At 37.2% G+C, this 24791-nt stretch overlaps 1 protein-coding gene across 6 annotated transcripts in view; it reads right to left on the bottom strand.

Annotated features, from left to right (window-relative positions):
- Positions 1 to 5609, bottom strand: part of actn4 (actinin, alpha 4) — a 57139-nt gene extending 51530 nt beyond the window's left edge. For 2 of the 6 annotated variants that reach the window (XM_015387005.1, XM_015387006.1), the window contains exon 1: positions 5245 to 5609. In XM_015387005.1, coding sequence (XP_015242491.1) covers positions 5245 to 5367 — 123 coding nt within the window. In that variant the 5' untranslated portion in view covers positions 5368 to 5609. The remainder of the gene's footprint in view (positions 1 to 5244) is intronic. The other 4 variants (XM_015387010.1, XM_015387011.1, XM_015387008.1 and 1 more) reach the window with 2 other exon arrangements.
- Positions 5610 to 24791: the final 19182 nt, after the last annotated feature.

Raw genomic sequence — 24791 nt, 5'->3', positions numbered from 1 at the left:
TCTGATGTGAGACACAATCCCTCTTCTAAGGGAAAATCTGAGAAGGTTTCCCGTCAGATTTTCTAACCAGGCTGAACTCTCCTGCTCTCCGTCAGGTGCGGGGCCTCAGCACAGCTCCGGAGAGCTGTTTCCAAAAATAAAGAGCCCTGCAGAGCTCCCAATAGAGAGGCTGAAGCCTCGTAGATATAAACGCTATCTGCTTTTTGCAGCCATGGAGACGGACTGGAGATCTCCAAAGACGAGAGATAGGATGCACCACTCTGTTTAAAATATTTGGACTGAAACCCAGCAATCCTGCAAGAGAAACTGGTCTTTTCTGCAAAACATCAGCTGGTGATGTAGAACTAAAGGCAGGATGATGAAACTGGATCATGATTGGACAACAGAGGATGCATTTCCGCCTCAGAAGTGCTGCCTTTAAAACATATAACTCCTGAATTTATTCTAAAAACATCAAAGCTGCACACCGGGTTTCACTTCAAACCAAGGCTGACCTCTTCTTCGGTTTTCAGATCCCTCTCCTGACACACCCAGAGTGCCAGGATCAGCATTCACAAACAGCAGCAGGAGGCTGTCAGAAGCAACAACACACTGAAGGAGAAACAATGAAAGGAACCCAAGCACTGGGAGGATTTTTACGTTAAAACCATCAGCAGGCTTGCTGGCCATCGACCAGCAGGAAATGCCGCTCGCTAATCCTGAGTGAACGATCAGATCGGCAGCTGATGATCTGTGAACCGAACTCCTAAATTCTGCAGCTTAATGACATCCAGATCAACCCGAATGCAGCCGTTTGTTTACAGAAAAGCTGCAGAACCTCTCTGCTTCATTATGGGCTGCAAACCAAAGCAGACTTCATTACTCCGAAGTGCAAGCGACTATTAATTATGCTGCATTTTCCCACATTGGCCACATTTACTTCTACAGATCAAAACCATCAGGAAAAAAATAAAAATACGTAGTCTCCGGCTATCGTGCAAAAACAGGCCACCCCGCCCCCATTTTTCAGCCCAGAGCCCCCTCCCTTTGGCCTTAAAGCCCACCAAAGGAATGTTTCCTCCGAGCAGAGCCAGGGGCAGAACAGAAAGAGACAAAAGAGAGGGGGGCTGACATTCCTCTCTCCGTCTGCTCGACGGACTGACTGGGGCGTTGTTTAGACGAACAGGCCCGACCTGGATCACAGTCAGCTGAGATGGAGAGGGTTTTCCCACAGCTGACCTGGGATCAGCTGGGAATGACATTGCCATCGTCTCTGACTGAGCAGACGTTTTCACACAGAAGAAAAAAGGGGGCTTCTTCTATCCAAACATCAGAAGGAGGACAAGAACCATCCGGGTGACCAAAGTTTAATAAATAGAGTAAAAACTTGTCCAAGATGACAAACTTTTTGCGTTTCCATTTTTAAAAAATCCACGACTCCGAATTTACCATATTCTTAAACATCGCTTTAAGAAGTTGTTAATGAGAAGCAGGACCACTTTACGAGGATTTACTCTTCTGGGAGCCCATCTGAAATGTTATTTTTCCTATTCTATAACATGTTTGTGCAAAACATATGCAAGAATTACCTGAAAATAAAATTTCCCTTCTAAAATTAACATTTAGTTCAGATCTTTATGCACTAGATTTAGGTTTTGGACACAATTACTCTACCCAATTACTTATTTCTTTCTATCATTTTCCACCATTTTCTGGCAGAGATGCTCCAACAGGTTGAATGTATAACTGTTAATACTTATGCTGATGTTAAGATACTATAAATCAACCAAATACTGCATCCAAGCAGTCTTTATGATTAAAATACTGCAGAGATGGATACAATGATGCCCACCGTTGTTCAACGTGTCATGGAGATCTATATTTAGCAACTAAAACACACTTAACAGGTCAAGATTTGTTCCCATCAAGCAGGAAAAATATCTAAATAGAGGATTTGAACCATTTATTGGTAAAGTTGATCTCCAGTCCTGAGCAGTGACAAGCAGAGATGCTAAATGCATTCAGCTTCACTGGCTTAAGGTGTGTGAACATGCAGCGGCAGGAATTTAAGGATGATTCAGCCGCTGCTACATTAAGTGAGCTGCTTTAACCAGAACCAACCCGAAAGGAGAACTATCCACTTTTCCAGCAACCTCCGAGGTGTTGCATCATTGCCCGTGTTCACCAGTCATGCTCACTATTCCCACGGTTTCAGCTCCCCATCAGTGTGGGGAAGGTAAACCCACCGGGCCTCATGCAAGCCTGTGCAGCAGCCGGCCCTGAGAGGAACCGTCGGGTCCTCTCGTCCTCACTAAGTGTTGCTCGCAGCTCGTCCTGAGCCAAACCCAGGGCCTCGGGGAAAATACATGTGAAAGTGGGCGGCTAAAGAACAAACGAACATTGTGTCCCGCTGCCCACCTCGCAAAACAATGCATCAAAAATGACTGGAGGAAGCGCAGAGGAGGGGAGGCGGTAAACTGGTTCAACAAACAGACCCAGTGCTCCCAGTTACAGCTGTAAAATCTGTGAAATACAAACCAGAAAGGTAGAGAAATCTTTTAAGAAACTGGCCTTTTTTTTTTTCCTTTTTTTTTTTTTTTAGATGCATCTCTGTTGTCTCACACTTCTGATTTAAATAAGCTGCTAATAAGTTACTACAAGTTAACTTTTTAAAACATCCCAAAAACCTTTTTTTTGTCTTCTTGGTAACAAAAAATTCAAAAAACGCAAACAGAGGTTAGATTATTGCTAGCTCATCTTTTCTCTCACTGACGCCGCTGCATGAGTCGCTCACTGGACCCAAAGTTCTTTGTTTTTTATTTCTTATTCATTTAAAGTTAAGATTGTTGCCGATGGTTGATAGTTTCAGTTACTTAAAGCTGGATGGCTGTTTCTGCTGGTTTCTCACTGTGAAGCAGTTGTTATCTCTAACACAACATTTTACAGAAACAGGTTTGTAGAGTACTTCTCTTTTTTCCCCCTTTAAATTCAAATAAACATGTTTTTTGCGCAATATCATCAGTGAGAAACTTGCACATCAGCCAGCCGGGTTTCCTGACATCTCTCTCCTGATTCCAGAAGATGATGGAGCCCAGTGTCAGACGCACACAGCTCACACACCAGAGAGACATTTTGCACTTACTGGTCAACATTTAGTCACTTCAGATCAGCCAATTGGCCATAAATGAAGTTTACTGTAGTGTTCTATTTTTTTCTGTCTGGGAAAAAAAAAAAAGAGGGAAACGCACGACAAACTACGCCTCGACTCCTCTAAAGCGTCATGCTCCTTCCTGGTTTTCCACCTCTCAGCATGAGAATCACCGAGAGCCCAACTGTCAGCGAGAATCAGGATTGGCGTGTCCTTACACTGAAAACCCTGTGGTTGCGTCACACCGTACTTTGACAAGTTTCGACTTGTGGCAGCTCTTCAAGCAGGAAAGAAAAAAAATGGTTAATAACATGTTTGTCAGGAGGGGAGCCTGTAATAAAACGCAATTAACTGGACCTAGCTGGGCTCGGTTCTGCAGCTCCAGGCTGCTGGGGGAAACGTTGCCAGGGGAAACCTGAAAGTTGTCAAGCGTTTGACTTTTTTTTTAAGCTGTCAGTGCCAGAAACAAAGCTTTCCCACACTCATCATATTCCGTTAAAACTCTCAGAGGCTTTTGCTCTCTTTACCTCATGCTAGGAGGCCTGCAGGCACCGCCTCTGCACAGGTTTAAACTGCAGGCCTCACCCTGTTAATCATTAGTAAGGCAACATTTTCCTCATGGATGGCTGTCTGAAACCGTGCAACCTCGGCAGGAACGCAGCCCCAACACAGGGCAGGAATGAGTGATGGCTAGAAAAGAAAAATTTAAAAAATGCAGGTGAAGATGCCTGGCATGCTGTCACACCACCTGAAAGGCACGCAGGTGATTTGAACAATGCATCTTCCAAATGCAATGTAGTACCTGCTTTATGAACATTAGAGAGTGAACAAAAATGATGCAAGGGTGCGTTAATGAGTGTAAGGTATGAGAACAAGGAGGGGACATGATAGAGGAATGCAGAACCAGATGTTCAGGTAAGGTTTCAGGCTGTGTGGAACTGCTGTGGGAGGTGCAAAGGGTGGGTGTTTGGTCCAGAGGAATCAAATGACCAATCTAACCCTGTCAGAAAAGAACATTGCAGACGATGCAGCTCCATAGACCATCATAAAATCACTTTTGGCTGTTGTCTAGTATAAATAGCTGCAATTGTGCAAATATTTCCAAGCCATTACTGGAAAAAAATGTGTTTTAGTCAATTTCCTCAACTCTGCCTTTGACTGTGCTCTTTAATAAAGGGTTATTTCACACCGTCTCATAAGAATGGGGCTTACTTTAAAACATCTTTGGTTCAAACTGTAGAAAAACCTTAAACTGTGAATTTAAGATTTATTACAACACAATTTCCGATCTGTGAAAGCTTTTTTCTGTTTGTGAAGAGCGAAAAACTGGGGCGGTTTCAGTCATCTTTAATAATAGAGTCAATCCAAGATTCTCTCAATGTTGTGGTTTTGGTATTGGAGGTGATCCAGATTCCCAACAAACACTAAAAAATCCTCCCCTGGGATGAAAAGTGTCACAGAGGAACCAATTCAACTGAAGAGTTTATACTATCTAAAAGAGGTTAAACAAAACAAATGTTTCACTGTGATTTTAATAGATCTGCTTCGAAGAATAATCAAGAGAACTTGGTTAGTATTTGCATTCTGGATTGGAAGTGTATAAACCCAGTTAAACATTAAAGAAATTATATTTAGGATTTATAAAAACGCATAAACTGATTAAAATAACGACTACCAATTCGGTTTTACAGTTAATTTAGATTAAGAAGCTGATCCAATGTGGTTCAGGTTCATTTAGAAGTGTTGGTAAAGGATCAACCGTCCAGCAACAGCAGCTATCGGTTAGATCCGCTACAAACCCGCCTTTAACGGCCTCCGACACCCAGAAGGAGCAGGCAGAGGAACCACAGAAAACCCCGCCTGATGTGCCATCATCAGGCCGAAAACCTCTGCACAATCTCAGCTTTGGTCTCCGCTAACAGTGTGGCTCCTTTACCGCTCAGCCAAGTGAAAAACAGAACAAAAAGGATTTTAAAAAATTATAATAAAAAACGTTTTTAAGGAGAGAAAGCTAGTTTAAAAAAATCAGAGAACCAGGCTTTCACGAGGCCCGTGTTCGGTTCTCTGACCTCCACGTCCATTTTCTCTGAGCTGGGCCCCGTCCGGCTCTGCCTTACCTTCCTCTGCTGCTTCTCCCAGGCCGGGTCCAGCAGTAGGTCCCGGTCCCAGTCGTTCTCTTGCTCCATGTAGGTCTGTGGACCGCCGGTACTCTGGTTGTTGGCAGCGTGGTAATCTACCATGTCAGCAAAGCAAAACCTCTGTTCAGTGCGACACGAACAAACTGTCAGAGGTTCGAGAAAAAAAAATAAAATAAAAGCGGTGAAGGGAGGGGGAGTAAGGCCCAAATCAAAGAGGTGAGGGTGGGGAGGGATGAGCCAGGAAACAGTCCGTGTTGGTTCCAGCCGTGAGAGGCTCTTCAAGGTAATCAGTGTCCGGTGTGCGCAGCCAGAAGATCCCGCTACTGCTGCTGAGAGAAGAAAAGCTCTCAGTGAAACGGTGTGGCTGCTGGGAGGAGGAGGAGGAGGAGGAGGTGGAAGAGGAGGAGGAACCGGCCGCTCCTTCACAGTCAACAGACTCTGCTTCCGGTGGAGCCCTTCAAAGTAAAGTGCAACCAACTTCCACCGAATTAATTAAAGGTGTCGCCTTCATTGGTTCCACCCGCCGTTTTAGTCACTGGATTGCTGATTGCCCGTTGGTAGTACGCCACCGGCCGCCATATTGGTACTCCCTAGTTAGACCGGTTGCGATGTAATGTATCACACAACATGATGTTCTCATTTTCAGGGGGACTTGAGACTTTTAAAATAAAGACAAATTAATCACTTTATCACACACTTTCATTCGCTGTTTCATAGCATAAGTAGATTACTTTAATTTATAATAAAAAAAATAGGCACATCACATTTTAAGGTAATTATGAAGTAGATGGAGTCTTTAAATCATGTAAAATAACATATTACACAAACCCATCACAATACAATTAATGTGTTAATAAGCATACAAATACAAATGTGCCAAAAGTGCTAAATTGATGATGTACATGTAATATATATATATATATATATACAGAAAGAGGTCAATTGATTGAGTTACTTTTTTCTTCTACCAATATGACATGCACCATATTTCAGCGCATGACTCTTTCAAATGTGAAATACAGCAAACACTACAAAACAACATCATCATTCACTTGTTAATGAATTACTACATTGACATTTCACTGTGAATTTGTTTCTATTTACTCTATTTTTTATTTTCTTTCCTTAGACACAATGTCAATTACTTATTTAGTCAATATCTTCGAGTCAGTCCGAGATAGCCATACTAATGTTACGCTGCATACTATACTATTGGATACATTGGCACATATGTGGATTTTCTTGGTCAGTACATCCACTGACTGTGAAATTACCCGTGGAACGTCTTCCCACAGTTGGCAAACTGCTTGTTTTTGAAGCCAAATGCTACACAAGTATGCATTTTTACGGCATGTCTCTGTGGGAGTGGGGGGTGCCAGAATGGTAGACGATGGCTTCACTTTTTTCAGGCAATCAGCAATCCAGAGAATTAGTAGAGATCAGTGGTTCCACCCAATTACACCAAATCTGTAAGGACTCTTAGGTCAGAAGTGTGTGAGTAACTTAGTCGGTAAAAGAAGGACGCTGTATCCTTCCTATAATAAGAACCAGTGTTCATCTGAAGCTTGAATACCTTAAATTTTAGCTCCTACCTCCTGTTTCTAGCTCCTTTTTTCACCTTTCGCATGGTCAACAGTAGGAGCTCTATCTAGGGTATAAAAGGAACTCCAGACTACTGAGTTTTTTTTTCTTCTTCTGTTTTTTATCTTTACATAAAACAGAAATATCAAAATCAGAGGCATAAATCATAAATGGACAGAACAGCAGCAAACAAAGCACATATAAACACAAAACAAAAAAAAACAAAAAAAAAAAGGGTTTACGTGTGAGAGTACATTTGAACCTGGAGAAACTCACACAAAGAAAAGTTGCAATTACAAAGATGTTATTGACATGAAACAAATAAGTTATTTAGGGGTTGGACCCCGGCGGAAGACATGATGCTGCGAATTGACAAGCTCTGATTAATTTAGGAAAAGGATAGAGTGCTCTTCTACCTCTGGACCCAAACACTGGTGATGGAAAAGGCCAGAGTATGAATGAGACAGGGAATAGCCTGAGGTCGAGGGGGGAGATGGAGCAGAGGTGGGTAGATGTTTATCTGGTATGCAGGCGAAACGTTGGATGTGGAGCTTTGAAGATCTTTGACAAGGATTAACTTCAGAGGGGGTGCGGCCCTGGTGTTGATTGCACATGGCACATCACAGGTGATTTAGGTGAAACTGATTTGCATCTTCCAATTGAATTTGTGCTTCAGCTTTATTCAAAGGAAAAGGTTTACATGATTTGCTTATATTGATAGTCTTTCGTTTTTTGATGAGAATGTCTTTAAATACTGTCAAGTTCTATATTGAACTAGTAATTCAGGCTTCCTGCTTCTGCATATCCAAAAATAAAATAATATTTAGGAAAAGAAGCATTACTGTTATTATAAATAAGAAAACCAAAAATAATCAGAATCAGAAATACTTTAATTATCCCAGAAATTACTTTTGTTACACGCTCCAGTTACAGTTNATATATATATATATATATATATATATATATATATATATATATATATATATATATATATCACACTGTTTACATCTGATTCTTGCTGCACTTTAAGAAATGGAAATGTCATGAGAGCCGTACAAAAGGAAATGTTGTTTTGTAAACAGTGTCTGTATATAAAATTACAATAAATGTTGTCTAAGTATCTAGTCTAAGTTGTGAGTATTTTTAGTTTACTAGAGTAATTTTTTTTTTTGAGGGGGGCAACTTATATCTTCCACTCCACTACATTTCAAAGTCATATATTGTACTTTCTTCTCTACTCCATTTCTAGGACACTGCCAGTTACTTGTTACTTTTGGCTCAGCTTAGATTTGTAATCCGCTGTTGCTTTTTTTGTTTCTTGAAATGTAATTTTAACATGACAGATAGCAGCCCTTAGGACTGAATTTGGACACCACTGTTTTAGAGAATCGCACGACTTTTCACACATGTGAGAAAATTTTGTGCAGACACTATTTGTAGTTCATAGATTTTATCAAGGCGTTAGTTGTTGCAGCTAAGTTGTTCAAAGCAGAGGTGTAGTTTCTTTGTGGTTATAGATTCAACCTTAAACCTCTATTCCATAGTGAAAGTGTGAGGAGATTCAAGACACTCCTGTTTTGATTTTGAATAACAAATAAAGATCAAAATTGCTGTTCTTGTTTTTTCTTTGGGGTTTTTATGCTGACGTTTTTTAGAGGTGGTGTAGAAATTGGGTGGTTCTATGCATGAAAACATCAGCTGGTATCTGAAAGAAAACAAGATTTAAAATTACTCTGAAAATTATACAGAAATGTACTATTAGAAAATGTAATTTGTATACTTTCTTGAATACTTAAGTACTTTAAAATGCACGTACCTTTAAATTCTTAAGTATTTTCAAAATGAAGACTTCGATACTTTAACTTGAGTACATTATTGACTCAGTAACTTGTACTTGTAGTTGAGTAAGATTTGACTATGAGTATCAATACTTTTACTCAAGTACTACTGCTGCTCGTATCAACAGAAGTAAAAGTCTATTTTTAGCTGCACTTTTTATTTATGTTCAATATTTCGTGTGTATCAGTTGTATTCATACTACACTTTACTGTTTAGAAGAAAATATGTTTCAGTGCTGTTTGCACAAAATACAGCTTAAACCTGTTTTCTTTCATTGTTACCGTGGTAACCGTGGCCTTTGAGGCTATCGACAATCAAGATTATGACCTTCATAAAGTGGGAAACTGAAATGCCAGCAGTTCTAAAATTATGTCTGAATTGGTGCTATATAAAGAAACTGAATTGAATTATGTGACTCTGACTGGTATCACAATTATCTGATGGTATCTGGAATCCAAATTTTTCTGCAAATGTGTTTGTTTGTAGTTTTGTTTATAATATGGTCACACTATTAAAGACAATAAAGACTCAGTCTTTTCTTACACCCATTTATGTCTGTTTTTACTTACTGCAACAGTTAATAATATATAGAAACAATAAACTATGCATACTCTACTGTGAGGAAATAGGGTTTTGTGACTAATGAATAACATCAGTGTTCAAGACAAGTACTATTACGTATTTTTGTTGTGTGGGAGTTTGTAATATTTAATGTAATTCAAATAAAGTGAACAAGTGACGATCAATACCAAAGTGGAAATAAGGGCAAAACATTCTAGATCATATTTTATATTTATTGTATTGTTAAATAGCTTTCTTAGTTATTTGCTTACCTCGGTATTTACTAATAAAATTATTTTAGGAAGTTTGCATTACACCCAGTAAAAGAGTGACTTCTTCACAATCAGGTTTGGCAAGTTAATTTGACTTTGAGAAAAATGCTTTTATTTTGAAGGAATGTTGATAAACGTCTCCTTTCCTAAATCTGGTAACTTAACAAACCAGTTGTCTCCAGTGCATTAAATTGACCTGAACTGCTCATGAATAAACATACACCTGCTTTTTCAACGTGAGCTGCACACATAATAAAGAAACAATGAACTTTAATAAAAGTGTTGACTAATAAATGACGTTGAAATAAAACATAAGCGTCTTAGGTGAGAAAAACAATATTATTCAGATTTCAATACAAGTTAAACTTCTAATTGTAATCTCATTAATACTTCATATTAATAAATAGTTGTGTTGCACCGATACCGATACCAGTACCGGGATGACCCGGAACCAGCACTAAAATGGTGGCATCGGTATCGGTGAGTATCAACTAATAGGGCACCGATACCATTTTGAGAGCCAATCCTGGTAGGCAATAAAAAGTTCTGCTGGATTCACTTTGTATTAGTCTTTTTCCTGCTTCACAAAGGTAGGCAGCAGCTTCACAAAGCCATGATGGCAATTATTTTACATCCAAGTAGTATGCAGTTATTTATATACACACACACACTCACACATCAAGGCCAAAACATGGCGCAACATTAATAAACAGTTTCCCTTTTTTTATGAAAACATGAATGGTGCTGATGCTGAACCATACAGACCCTTTCAACAACGCTGACAGAAAGAGTGGATTTCTCAAATACGGAAATTCTAACAAAAATGTTTATCCAAACAACTATTACAGAGGCAACAGAACAACAAAACTAAAATGCTAATTTTTTTCCCACATGAAAGCTAGATGTGGCTCTAAAATTTCTCACTTATAAGTGTTTTATTGTTGTCACAATGGCTGCACGGTGGCACAGTTTGTAACACTGTTGCCTTGCAGAAAAAAGTTTGCTGTCAGTAATTCACTTCAGGACATGGGTGTAGTAAAATTTTAACTTTTCGCAGACGATGGTGTAATATGGAAAGAGGGAGATATTTAAATGTGATTGTGAAGAGGTTAAAGGAAGCAATGAGTTTCAGAAAAGTGAATCATTGAATGTGCTTGGAAAATGGAAAAAGTAAAAATGAAAGGGCTTTGGATGGAAAAGTTGTTTCAAAAAATAAAGTCAGTAAATTATAATCAGTCTGAATCGAACATGTCAGGTGACTACCTGACATGTTCGATTACCTATATCAACTCCATGGATGCTTCCTGATGCTGCAGTTGATTTTACTTTTTTTATTTTTATTTTGAGTACAGATACAACATAGGATTACCCCAACTGATATCATAATTATATACAAATATACCCAAAAGGGTGAAAAGTACATACATTCACATAGGGAAAACATTCACTGTACCATTTTTCATCAAAGTAAGAAATGGGTTTTGTGAGGGAGTTTCAGTTTGTACCAGAGAAATGCTGTCATTACTATAATACTATTGGCTGATCAGTGGGTTGATTAGGTGGGGCCATTAAAATAACTTATTTGTTCTGATTTCAGTTAATTCTTGGCCAGTTTGGTGCACAAGCAGTCAGATATTAGAGCAGATATATCGATGGAAAATCAAACACTTCATGGAATCAATATGTTGGGACATATAGTTAATATTATATGGATTTCCATACATTGTGGATTTAAGAAGAGTGAAATGGCAGATATGATGGCTTATAAGTGCATCAAATGTTTATTAATCTATATGTCAAAATTAAAGGTATAGTGGAGGATTTTTTGTGAAAACACCCACTCTCTCCACTTAAAAAAATGCACATGCACAACCCTGTACCCGCCCCGGAGAGAGAACAACTATTAAACCCGTGCGAGAGCGTGCACAAGCCCATTTCTCCTCGTGCATGCTGTATTTAAAAGTTATTGTTTGCATCGCTCATACAATCTTTTTTCCCAAAAGAAGATTTGCAATATTTTCACTATGTCAGACTCACCATCGGTGAGTGAAAATGAGACAGAGCACATAAGATGGCCTTACATAAGCACATCACCAGAATGATTGACAATTAGGAGGACCACCTATTTAGATGATTTACCTGGAAATCCTCCACTATACCTTTAATGTTTAGAATTACAGAAATATAGGGCATAATAAGCAGTGAGAGAAAAAAAGAAAGGTTAATAGTTTTATAAAATCTTAAGAAAAAATAGAAATGCATGCAGGCATGTCTTAATTTTATTTTTATTAATTAAAAAAATACCTTACAATGGAACAGGAGCTATCGGCTGCAGTTCCACGGTAGGGTTAGAGTCCTAACTGGGAAAGTTCAGCTCAGTTGAACTGAAGCACAGCTACTGTACCTGCTAAAGCAATAATGTTTTGAATGCAGGGATTATAGGTAGTTTACATTAGCACTACACCAGAACTTGCATTACGGTAAACATAAGTTGGACTTTATAGCAACTAAATAGCTGCGAAATTTAGAAGGCTAGCATTAAAACTAAATGATTTAATACTGATAAAAATATATTTAAATGAATGTCATTTATAGTGCACTACATCAGTATCTTAAAGTACTCCAAAAAAGTAAAAATATTAATAAATCAAAAGGAGAAATGTAAAAAAAAAAGTGAATTTAAAACATTAAATATCAATTACAAAACCTAGAAAAGCTGACTCTGTCTGCTCATATCTGTGAACCAAAGTAGACCCATAATAATTCAAACATAACTGGTCTTTATGGGCAACCATAAACCGTAAAAGAACATTGAGGTTAGAACATTTCTCACTCAATTAACAAAAGCAATACCAAATTCACCTGCTTTGTAGATCTTGTTTTGCATGTGCAAACAGGTTTGGACTTGTTTGTGCAAATCCTTTGAAGGCAAAGGCCTTTATGATTTACATCAAATGATTTTAGGAGGAAAGGATTTGCATTTCAGTACACTTACAGGAAGTACATGTTAGAACTGCAATACAGCATGTCATTGGAAGCATGGACAGTGAATACTACTCCACTGAGAAGTTAATACCGCGTACATTAATGGAATTACTCCATTTGAGAGACATCTTTTTATTACGATTTATTTATCTCTGTCCCTCCTGGCAGCAGAATCAAACCTAACAGGCTAGCCAGGCCACAGCATAATGGCTTAAATATTCCCCTAATAAATTCCACTACATATTACAAACAATGGTGTTTAACTCTTTATAGGACAGGTTACAGTTTACAGAATTCCCCCCATCCCTCAGTAAGGTCTAGAAGCACAAGATCTTTATCCAGCCATTCAGCAAATATACTGCTACATGGCTGTACATCTTAGTTTGGCATTTGACCAATTAGATAAGCCCTTGAATGATATATTACCTACTGTAAATTAACTTGGAAAAAAATTAAGTCAAGAAAAAAAAGGTAAAAAGCTATTTGAAAAGTTTAAAAATAAAGTTAAAAAGTTAATAAGCCTACTTGACAATTCTATTTAGGTGTATAAACTAAAAAATGTAAGTGCCAGTAGCAGCATTAATGCCTCTAAGGTTATGTTGGACCAAAAAAAATGTGTTTCTTTCACTCTCTCTTATAGAAGCACCTTTGTTATATTTCTTAATATATTCGGGCAAGTTGGCGTTTATTGTTATTACATTAACATTCATTTTTGCCATCAAAATGTCCATATTTTTTAATATTACAAGGTCTTGTCCTGGATTCCAATAACATCTATGACTTGAGCACTGTAAAATAAAAAAAATCTAGATTAAGTCTAAATCTAGCCCTTTTTTTCTTAAATAAGTTCTTGGATTGAGGAGGCAAAAGAGACATCTTCCCAATGGAATAAGACAATTTACATCTAAAATAAGAAAATTAAATTGCATTGTCTTATTTCAAGTTATCTAAATATCTTATTTTAGGAGTGAAAATACTCACTCCATCGGCAAACTATCTCATTTACCTGCTCAAATTAAGGGTAAATACACTTAATTTAAGAAATTTTTTCAGTTGTTCATGGTTTACATGTTTTTATTTTTATTTTACTTGGATGATGTTTATCGTTTTTTTTTTAAATAGCAAAAAGCAAATCTGTGATTAAAAAAAGCTGGTATTGCTCATGCAATTTAATTTAAAAAACTTTATAATTTTAGATTTGTATTATTCCATTTTACTCCATTTAAAGAAGAAATAAAGAAGAAACATGAACCTTCACTATGTAATGATCCGTGGGAAATATAAAGCGAGGTGACAGATTTTATGAAGCAAAGTGACTTAGGCTGCAGGTTAATTCATCAGTGCTGCCAAAAGGCGCGTTGAATCAATCTTAGGGTGACTCTACCGCCTGCAGGAGCAACCAACAGAAGTAGGTCATACTGTCTTGGCAGATTAGTGTCACTGTAGCTGGTGGGGGATACACACACTGTAGTAATAATGTAAACAGGCAGCTTTGTGATTGGTTGGCCAAGAGTAATGATCACAGTATGACAACAACACACAGCTTTCTGTATTTCAAAGGCTGTATGAATGAGTAAACTCCCAACTTACTAAAGGTGACAGCATGTAACTGTTTTTCTGTGAATTAAAATGTTTTGCTTTTTTATACAGAAAAAGGTATGAACAAACTAATGATATTAGATAAAAAAAATTTTGAAAACATTATAAGAATATATATAAATATAAAAGAAATTGTGAATACAAATGAAAATACTAAAATTAAAATATAAAATATTTGTAAGTAATTGGAAAACCCATTAATACAAAATAAAGTAATAAACAAACAATAGTTAATAACTGGAAAAAACATATTTTAGTAACTTTACTAAAAAAAATAGTAAAAAACAAATAATAATCTAAAAAAGAAACATAAAATAAAAGAAATAAGTAAAAGAAAAAACAAAGGATTAAATAACCACCCAAGCATTATGAAGTAAAGAGTTACGCATTGGAAATTAAGAAAGAAAGAAAATTAATATTATACAAAGTAAAGAAAAAATTAAAAGTGAGAGTTTTAAACTTTTTGTTTTTACAAGTAAGTTTTTCAGAATTACCAAAAGACTAAATCTAAAGTTTAAACTGCTCAGGGATCCGGTGCTGGATGAAAATCCTCCTGAGTTTTTCAGAGACTCCAGCAACATAGGAAATTACGATTTTCCTTTATCTGTTTTCTTCCTTCTCAGCAGACCTCCTTTTGTTGGTTTTTAGAAAAGCCCATCTGGGATAACCACAGTTCTTCAGGGATGTCCTAATGTGTCCCTGTTCTCTCATCCTCCCTCTGTTGGTGGTGGGAATGGTTTCTGGGCATGTATGGAGGGTTCTGATGACGCCTAGTTTGTGCTCCAGTGGGTGGTGTGAGTCAAAACAGATGTACTGGTCCAATCTGGTACAATCTAGTGGGAGGGATCAAAGCCAACCTTTCCCCCCCTCTAACTCTTTGTTAGACCTACAGTATATTAATCTCAAAGCTCCCCACCACTACTTAGAACTGAAGAAGCCTTTTGGATGAGAGGCGAAACATCTGCCAGAAAAACTTCACGTCCAGTTGCCTAGACTGAACTTTTTCAAGCTTGACTAACTAATCAGCTTCTCTGGTCCAAAGACAATGACTTCTGTTTTGTTTGCATCCAGCAGCCAAAAGTTAAGAGTCATTCAGGATTTTATGTCTTCAAGACATGCCTGTAATCTATGTAATGGTTTAGCTTCATCTGGATTCATACACATGTATAGCAGAGTATCATCAGCATAACAGTGGAAATTAATCCCATGCTGTGTAATAATTTAACAGATTGGGAGCATATATATAGTAAAAAAAATTGGTCCTAGCACTAATCCCTGTGGTACGCCACAAGTAACCCTGGAGCATGAGGAAGATTTATCATTAACATGAACAAACTGAACTTTGTCAGATAAATAAGACTTAAACCACCCTAGTGCTGCTAAATATATAGAACAATAAATATCTATATAATATTATATTATAGAATAGAATAGAATAGAATAGAATAGAATAGAATAGAATAGAATAGAATAGAACTGTCAGGATTGAGGAGGTTAGATGACGACCCAAGTGCAGAAACAGAGGAAGCTGGTAATTCAGAGATTCATTGGTGGAAATAGCAAGAGCAGTACAAATCCAGAGTGAACAGGAATCAGACCAGAGATCAGCATAGAGGTAATGAAGTAAGATGACGATCCAGCAAAGACAAGCTTTGGAGGAGGGGTGTGCTGCCTCCTTGTGGAGACTGTTTTGAGTTTTTCATATATGGCAAAGAGAAAAATGAATGGAGTAATTAACTAATTGGAAGCAGGTGTAGACAGAAGTAGTTAGAAGGGAGCTAAGGTAAAGGGGCGTCATAGAAGGGGGGAGAAAGAGTAAGAAGAATGGAAGACAACAGGGCTTAAATTTATCTAGAAAATAACTGAAATTAGGCTAAAGGCAAATTGAACTAATGACTGTAAAACACAAAATGACAAAAATCAAAGTGCAACTGAAACCCCAAAGTAAAAACTTGAACATAACCAAAAATCCTGCTCAACAGATCATGTCAACAATAGAACATTTTCATGTTTAAATACATTTATTTAAGCACATGACAGAGTGACATGAGAGTGAAAGGGGAAGCTGTTGCTATTTTCAAATATCCATTACTGTAAAAAATGTCCACAGCTGTATATTGGTTATTTATTCTCAAGGTGCACAGTAATTATATTGTAAAAACATTTTACATTACATTACATTTTATAAATTTTTTTTTTTACTCTTCACTATTATTTTATTTTTATACACTTCGCCAAGTCCACATTGTGTGACCATTTTTTCTATAATCTTTTTGCTGCTGTAACACCAGAATTTCCCTATTATGAGACAATAAGGATTTTCTATTCTATTCTATTCTATTCTATTCTATTCTATTCTATTCTATTCTATTCTATTCTAAGACAAGTGAATTGGACATAGCTTATAATAAATCATTTAGATTGTAATAATGTTTTCTATGTTTGAGATGTGCTAAATATTAGGGACATATTTAATACTCAAAACTAGAATGACAGGAAAGTTGACGAATAGATAAAAAAAGGTGTAACAATGTATGATTAAAAGAAGTAATCTAACATAATAATACATTTCACAGTGGGATTGATGAACACAACAAAAAGTCAGAGAAAAGTGCATGACACATTATAGCATGCAAAGAAAAGTTTAGGCAGTAAACTCTAAAGATGTTAAGAATGTCTCTCACCTCTTTTAAGCACTTGATGCTTTAAGGTACATTTTTCACTTCACTTAAAATCAAATTTTCTCCCTCTGAAGGTGGAATTTTCCAAACATTTATACAGTGAACCATTACTTTTTATTGTTTGACTTTGGATAATTCCACTCTTTATTATAGTAGTCAGAGCCTTGTGCTTTGGCACCCCCTGCTGGTCTCATTCTTACTAATGTATAGTCTGGCAATACTGCTCTTCTTTTGGAAAGCTGAACAAGGTCTGAGACTTTTTTCACAGACAAAACACCCAAATTTTTACAATTTAGACACTGGCCAAAAAAAAGAAACAAAAGAAGAAAAAAAAAAACAGTTGTAGATTTCAAACTGGGAAAGAAAAACTTTATTTTCCAACTGGTTATAAATTATATAGACTTATGATTAAAATGGTCCCTCTTCCAGTTAATAATCTCACAATTATGTGGTCAACCTGAGGTCTTCACCCTTTAACTATATTAAAGTAGTTAATGCAAGTCAACAACAGAGGTTTAGTGTCACCTTGAAGGTTTTCTTCCTAGGAACACCATAGATGTAGTTAGTTGGATGAGGGGATTTACATCTATGCATGGGAAGAGAAGGAAGCGTGTGAGATTAAAATCAAAAACACCAAAACATCCATAGTTTATAGTGTACATCAAGTTTAAATAAAAAAACAAAACAAAAACAAACATTGGTAATGATATCAGCAATACTGACTATGTGTTGACTTTGCATCTGATCAATACAAACATTTCCGGTCCACCAACCTCTAATAGCCAGAGCAAAGAATTAACATGTTGGTTGTAGAAGGCGGCTCAGGTGGGTTGTGAGGCAGAGCAGGACAGTGGTCTCAATTCTAGCCAGGTAAAAGGCAAGTCTTTGGTAAATACAATGAGCCAGAGAGCCGCCACATCTGAAAAGTATGCAAAGGGAAATTTGCATGAGCTGAAAAATCTGAACTTTTGTTTATATCCACTTTGTTATAAAAAACAAAAACAATCAAGGACTAGATCTGGCTGTTACTATAGTGAAGCAGTGCATCAGATACAGCCTTTTTCAATTAAAATCGTAGATAGAGAGAATAATTTATATAATAATAATAAAGAAGTAGAGAATGCTCTTAAGAGGTTTGTAGGTGGCTTAAAAAAGCCTTTTAATTTAGCCCTAGATGGACTGTTAAACCATCCCTTGCCTCTCACTACTGTGGTGCTCTTTACCCGAGGACTTCTCCGATGCAGATTCTGAGATGCAAAACTTCTCCTCCCATCTAATCCCCATCCTGGCTCTCTCTGTCCAGTAGGGTTCTCCTATCCAATGCTCTCCTCCATAGGGATGTTGTGGGATTCCTACTGCATCTTTTCCTCATTTTATAAGATCACAGTGAGAACCCGATCATGCATCAGAAAGGAACTCCTGTTATGCAATTTCTAAACAGCCTTGTGGACATTATTAGACAACAGACACGCATGATGTTAGTGAAACTAGGCTTTCTGAAGAAGAACTACAAAGAATGCAAGTTACACAAATGTGGTAAAAGCTAAAGTTACTCACTGTAAAACAAAGGGAGTTTTACTATGGGGAGTGGCGGCCAAGTGGTTAGGGCATAGAGCTAGGAATCCTGAGGTTCTGTGTTGGAGCCCCACTCCCACAGGCTGCCACTCTGGGTCTCTGAGCAAGACCCTTAACCCCACACTGCTCCCCAGGCGCCGCACAATGGCAGCCCACTGCTCTGCAAGGGGATGGGTTAAATTCAGAGAGTTCATTTCTCCAATGTGACATCAATAAAGTTAAATTGTTTTTAAAGACACAAAAGTGTGATATAGAGAATACAATGCAGAAGGAATATAAAATTTTTTATTCAATGCCATTTGATGTCTCTGCCTACACTTCATTTCATGCAAGGGATTGTGGGATTTCTAAGAGATTCTAAGCTCCACATGGGGTATATGTCTGTGTAGATTAGTTTTTGAAGGAGTCACTTTGATTCTACTTTAAGCAGGAATGATCCCACACTCTGCAGCTAAGTGGTTGGAGAAAATAGGCATTTGTTTAACGCAGGAGGAGGATCACCCGTCCATTTTTTCCAGCTTAATCCTTGTCAGGTTTGCGGTGGTTACGCTGCCTATCTCCAGCTGTCTACGGGTGAGAGGCGGGGTACACCCTGGACAAGTCAGAATCAGAATCAGAATCAGAAATACTTTAATAATCCCAGAGGGAAATTACTTTTGTTACACGCTCTAGTTACAGTTTTACATGATATATACACACATCCAACTATACAATATAATAAAGATAAAAAATAAGAATAATCACCAGTCTATCGCAGGGAAACACAGAGACACACAAATACACACACTCACACCTAAGTACAATGTAAGAAGCCAATGAACCCAACAGTCATGTTTTTGGACAGAAGCCAGAGTACCCGCAGAGAATCCCGCATGCACAGGAGGAACATGCAAACTCAATGGAGAAAGACCCCGGGCCAGGAATCAAACCCAGAACCTTCTTGCTTCAAGGCGACAGTGCTACCCACCGCACCACTGTACAGCACTCATGAGAATTCCTCAAAACATAAATGAATCAAGAATAATGCAACTTTGGTCATAATTTTGATGACAGAGCAGCATTATAACATAGTAAAAAACTCAAATAATTTCACTTTGCATGATGCAGAATATTGGACTCTGGTTCTGCTCTGGTCCATCCATGTTTAGACTGTAACTTTAATCAGACAACATAGTTTGACAATAAAGAAATCATAAAAAGATCACATCTCTCCAACAGCATGATGCAGAATAACTTTCTATCTCTCCACTCCGAAAAAACACTTTATATGCAAAGAAAATACGTCACTGTGTTGGTAGACTGAAGAAATACTTTACCTACTAATACCTTTAGAACTCTGATGTTCAAGGCATTTAAGTCAAAAATAGTAATATTTAAATAGAGTTGAAAGCATAATCAATATGTAGATTTAGAATTTAACAGAAGTAAAACAAACACAGAATGTCTTAGTCTCAGAATCTGATTCATCATCTACAAAGTTTCCTGCCTCCCATCTTCATCCATGTCGTTATCAGTGTTTTTCTGTTAACAAACCAAAGGGGGATTTTCTTTGTTTTGTCATGTTGTTATCGAAATGTATAGAAGTCACAAACAAGTTTTTACAAGTCAAACAGTAGGAAGTTCTGATATTTGTGTTAACATGTAGTGAACCCCCCCCCCCTAAAGTTCTAAGTAAAATATAGTATATACTTGAAATATACTTGAAAAAGCTACTTAAATATGGTAACTAAATATTTATTTTTAGTTAGTTGACACCTCTGCTTAATGGACAGGTTGCAAACTCTGAAATGAAACTTTTAGCCACAAACCTTAGAGTCTCAGTAAGTCTGCTACCAGTTGATACTAAAGGGTTTGAATCTGAAGGTTCTGATGTTTTTGTTTTGTAGAACTGATATTAGAGGTGGATAGTAGGTGGGTAGTTCTTCCTAGAATTGCTAAAAGTTCCTGTGGAACCAACTACCAGTTTCAGTCTATGAGGCAGACAACCTGTCTATGTTTAAGGGTAGGCTTAAAAAAATATATAGTTAGAGTGAATCTGGTTATCCTGAGCTATCTCTATAGTTATGCTGCTATAGGCTTAGACTGCTGGAGGACATAGGGACCCCTTTTTCTCAGTTCTGTTTTCTCTGTTCTCCCAATCTGCAGAATCTGTTAGTTCAATCTCTATGCGTTATGCTCTCTCTGCTTTTTCTCATAGTAGCTTCATCTGGTCTGCTCCTGTTTGGCTGTGACACCATCCTGGAGAGAAATATCAGCTGTGCTGCTTCTATCAATACCTTTGTTTCTAGATGTTGGAGATCAGCCTGTTTTCCAGTGTAGTCCTGTTTCTCTTATTGTGACTGGCTGGATGTGCTCTCTTCATTTGAAACTCTTATCAAGACACTGATCTAGACTCTGCATCACACTTGTGAACATCATAATTGCACTACCAACATGGCTAATTTTTTTCATAATCTCTTTAAATAGAACACAGCTCAATCTTCTACTGCATTTTGCACCATATTTATTTATTTTGCACTGCTCCTAACCTTCCACATCAATGCCTTTTGCACCATGACTTTAAACTGTTTTTTCTTTTCTCCTACACTGTTTACATTCTGATCACTGCTGCACAGTTGAAAAGCTGTGCATAGTAATTTTGTTTCGTATACACTCTGTGTATACAAAATGACAATAAAGGTAGTCTAAGTCTAAGTCTTTATGGAATGTTGTTTTATTGATTTGTTGCAGACATTTCCCTGAGGCAAAGGCAAAATTTATGAACAGATGTTCATTTAATTTCTAGCTGAATTCACCATTTTAGCAAAAAGGAGTCTCAGTGATTATTTTAGACACACATAAAATGAAGATTTATAGTATTATAAAGGTCCTGTTTTGAGTTGCCAATGTTACATTTAGACTTTGTACAGATAATTTTAACATTTTCTTTTAAACCCGTTCTAAATGTCATAGAGCTATTGTTCTAAACTTCTAAAAAAAAGTCTCCCAACCATTAGTATAGTTTTTTGTGTCAGCACAATTTAGGCTGTATTTTAGCCTTTAGTGTCATTCTCAGTGCTGACCAATAGAGGGCGGTAACTGTCAAACAACAACAACAACAACAAAAAAAAAACAATAACAAAAACTGAATCCTAAGTTTGCTTCAGTGAAATGTTATCTACTTTTTTTTATTGTTGCAGATAAACTAGAATCCTTTTATTTTCACACTGTTGTATTGTTTAGCATGTTTGAGAGAAGGGATACAATGTAATTGTCAAGATTTCACTTATATTGTTGAAAGCAGATCTTCTGAAGCAAACTGGGAAACTGATTTTTTTTTTTATTCCATTGTACAATAGTAATTATTGTTTTAACGTATGCATATATATCTAATCAAGTAAGAGTATTATAAAGTACATAGTAAAACGGCTTTCTAAGTACATAGTAATCATTGGCTTGTAACATCTGGTTTAACGTTTTGTTCTCAGACAGACAATTTTTGCAAGTAATGGTATTCTAAAGGTAAAGATTACAATAATTAAACATTATTACTAAATAACAATTTTGAGCAGAAGAAACCCAATTTGAAATCATGCTTTCATCATAAACATGTCAATCTTTATTTTAGTCAATACATATCATGTCAATGAAAGAAAAATAACTTCCAGAACATAATATCTCCTCTTTACTACGGTATGTCTTTACCTGATCTCAAAAGGTCAAGTTACTCAAGGTGAGTAGAGAAACCAGGAATTTTACCAAAGTATGAGTAGAGATACTCTCACAAGAATATGACTTAAGTAAAGTAAAAAGTAAAGAAATAAAACTGCTCCTAAAATTATGTTGTTTTGTCCCCTTAAATGTTACTCAAGTAAATGTTACTGACTAAATGAGACTAGTTACTACCCAGATCTATTACCATTTCTACAAAACAAAAACATCAGACCTTTTAGATTTAAACCCTTTAGTATCAGTTAGTAGCTGACTTACTGTGACTCTTAAGGTTGGTGGCTGAAAGTTTCATTTCAGAGTTTTGAACCTGTCCATTAAGCAGAGGTGTCAACTAACTAAAAATAAATATTTAGTTAACATATTTAAGTAGCAATATTTTACTTATATGAGAACTTCTTACTGCTTAATTTCTAAAAACTGGCCTCTGACTTCTATACATATCAATAATAGCATGATGAAACAGCTGGAAAAAAATGAAAAAAATCACAAGCTAATCACAAATATAAAAAACACACTGATAATGACACGGATAAAGATGTAGTGCAGAAAACTTTGTAGATGATAAATCAGATTCTGAGACCAAGACATTCCTCATTACTTAAAGGTATAGTGGAGGATGTTTTTTTTCCGGGTGGATCATCAAAATAAGTGATCCTCCTAATTGCCAGTCATTCTGGTGGTATGTTTACATAAGGCCGTCCTACGTGCTCGTCCACATTTTCATTCACTGATAGTCTGATATGGTTGAGAAATTGCAAATCTTCTTTTGGACAGTAAGCTTGTATGGGAAATGCAAGCAGCAACTTTTAAACAGAGCGTGCACAAGGAGAAATGGGCTTGTGCAGGCTCTCGCACAGTTTAATAGACATTCCCTCTTAGGAGGAGGTACAGGTTGGTGCATGTGCATTTTTTCTTTTAGAGTAAAGAGTGCAGGTCTTTTCAAAAAATCTGTGAAGATTTAAATGTATATGTTGATTATGTTTTCAGATCAATTTAAACATTATTGCTTTCTTCTACTTTTATGCTGTGTCTACCAGATCTCTAAAAGCATTTATTGCTTATGCAGGAATGTAGTTCAGTACAGCTTACACTCACAGGTCACTTAATTAGGTACAGCTGTTCAACTGCTTGTTGATGCAAATTAGTAATCACCCAAAATACATGGCACCAACTCGATGCAGTTAGACATGTAGACATGGTCAAGACAGCTTGCTGCAGTTCAAACTGAGCATCAGAATGGAGAAGAAAAGTGATATTGTTATTGGTGCAAGTCGTGATGGTTGGAGTATTTTAGAAACTGCTGATTTACTGGATTTTCATGCACAACCATCTGTAGACTTAACAGAGAATGTTGCAAAAAAGAGAAAATATCCAATGAGCAGCAGTTCTGTGGGTGCGAATGAGTTGTTGATGCCAATGGTCAGAGAATGGTCAAACTGGTTCGAGTAGATATAAAAAAAATGGTAACTCAAATAACCCAACGTTACAACCAAGGTATGCAGAAGACCATCTCTTAATGCAAAACGCATCTATCCTGGCGGCTAATGGGCTTGAAGACTTGGCTTAAAAATGTTAAAAAATATATGCTTTTACTTACACTGGCTCAGGTTATCATGACCTAAGGCTATAGTTATTGCTGTTAAAGGCTTAGGCTTCTGGAGGACATAGGGGCCACTTTACATCATTCTGCTACTTCTTTTCTCTATTCTGCAGTATTTGTTAATTCAACCCCTAACTGTTCTTTGCTTTTTCCAATGCATTAAAAAGGATTCAGCCTGAGCTACTTTGTAAGAATCCCTTGGATTAAAGACTACCTACAAACAGACCACACTTTTTGAGTCTCCTAATTACACTGTGTCTAATCAAGTAGTCTGCAGCAGAGGAGCACCGGAGGGGACAGTACTCTTACCATTCCTTTTTACTCTGTGCCCCAATGACATGCAGTACGAGATAAAATCACGTGGTCATTAGCTCCCTGTATGTCCTACAGTCATACAGGGAGCTAATGAAATGGTTTGTAGCATGGTGTTGAAACAATCTGATTCAGGATGGGAACGAAACAAGGGAGATGACTGTGCTTAAGAGAGTGCTTAGCCCTGTGTCTCCCCTATACATAGCTATCCAGTCAGCTTTTAATTTGACTGCTTGTGCTCTTTTTCATCTCTTTTGACATGAAAACAGTTAATCTGCTTAACTGTTTATTTTCTAGACAAAGCTACCTTTGGAGAAAACACACACCTTGAGGCTTGTATGCTACAGTAGCAAAAGACCACAAATCGTGCCACTCCTGTCAGGAGGCTGGGAAACAGGAGACTGGGACTACAGTTTGCACAGAATCACCAAAAGTGGACAATGAAAGTTTGGAAAAACGTTGCCTGGTTGTAATTTGGAGTAAACAGCATTAAACAGCATTTTATTAATGGTTCAGACTGGCGGTGGTGTGGGGAATATTTCCTGCTTCGTTGCTGACCATAACCATCCACTTATGATCATACGTTACCTATTTTCTGATGGTGACTTTAGCAGGAAAACATACCATGATCTTAGACTGGTTTCTCGAACACGATACTGAGTTTGCTGTACACAAATGCCCTACCAGATCTTAATCCAATGGAGCACACTAGGCATGCAGTGCAATGGGACATTCACATTTTCTGTCTGAAACTTTAATCTAGAAACTGAAATAGTATTTTTTCTTCTTCTAACAGAATAAGCAAAAGAG

The sequence above is a fragment of the Cyprinodon variegatus genome, unplaced genomic scaffold (genome assembly GCF_000732505.1).
Source record: "Cyprinodon variegatus isolate N-32 unplaced genomic scaffold, C_variegatus-1.0 Scaffold383, whole genome shotgun sequence".
In the NCBI taxonomy this organism is placed as follows: Eukaryota; Metazoa; Chordata; class Actinopteri; order Cyprinodontiformes; family Cyprinodontidae; genus Cyprinodon; species Cyprinodon variegatus.
The sequence above is the reverse complement of the archived record's forward strand: the minus strand, read 5'-3'. Positions and strand labels throughout refer to the sequence as shown.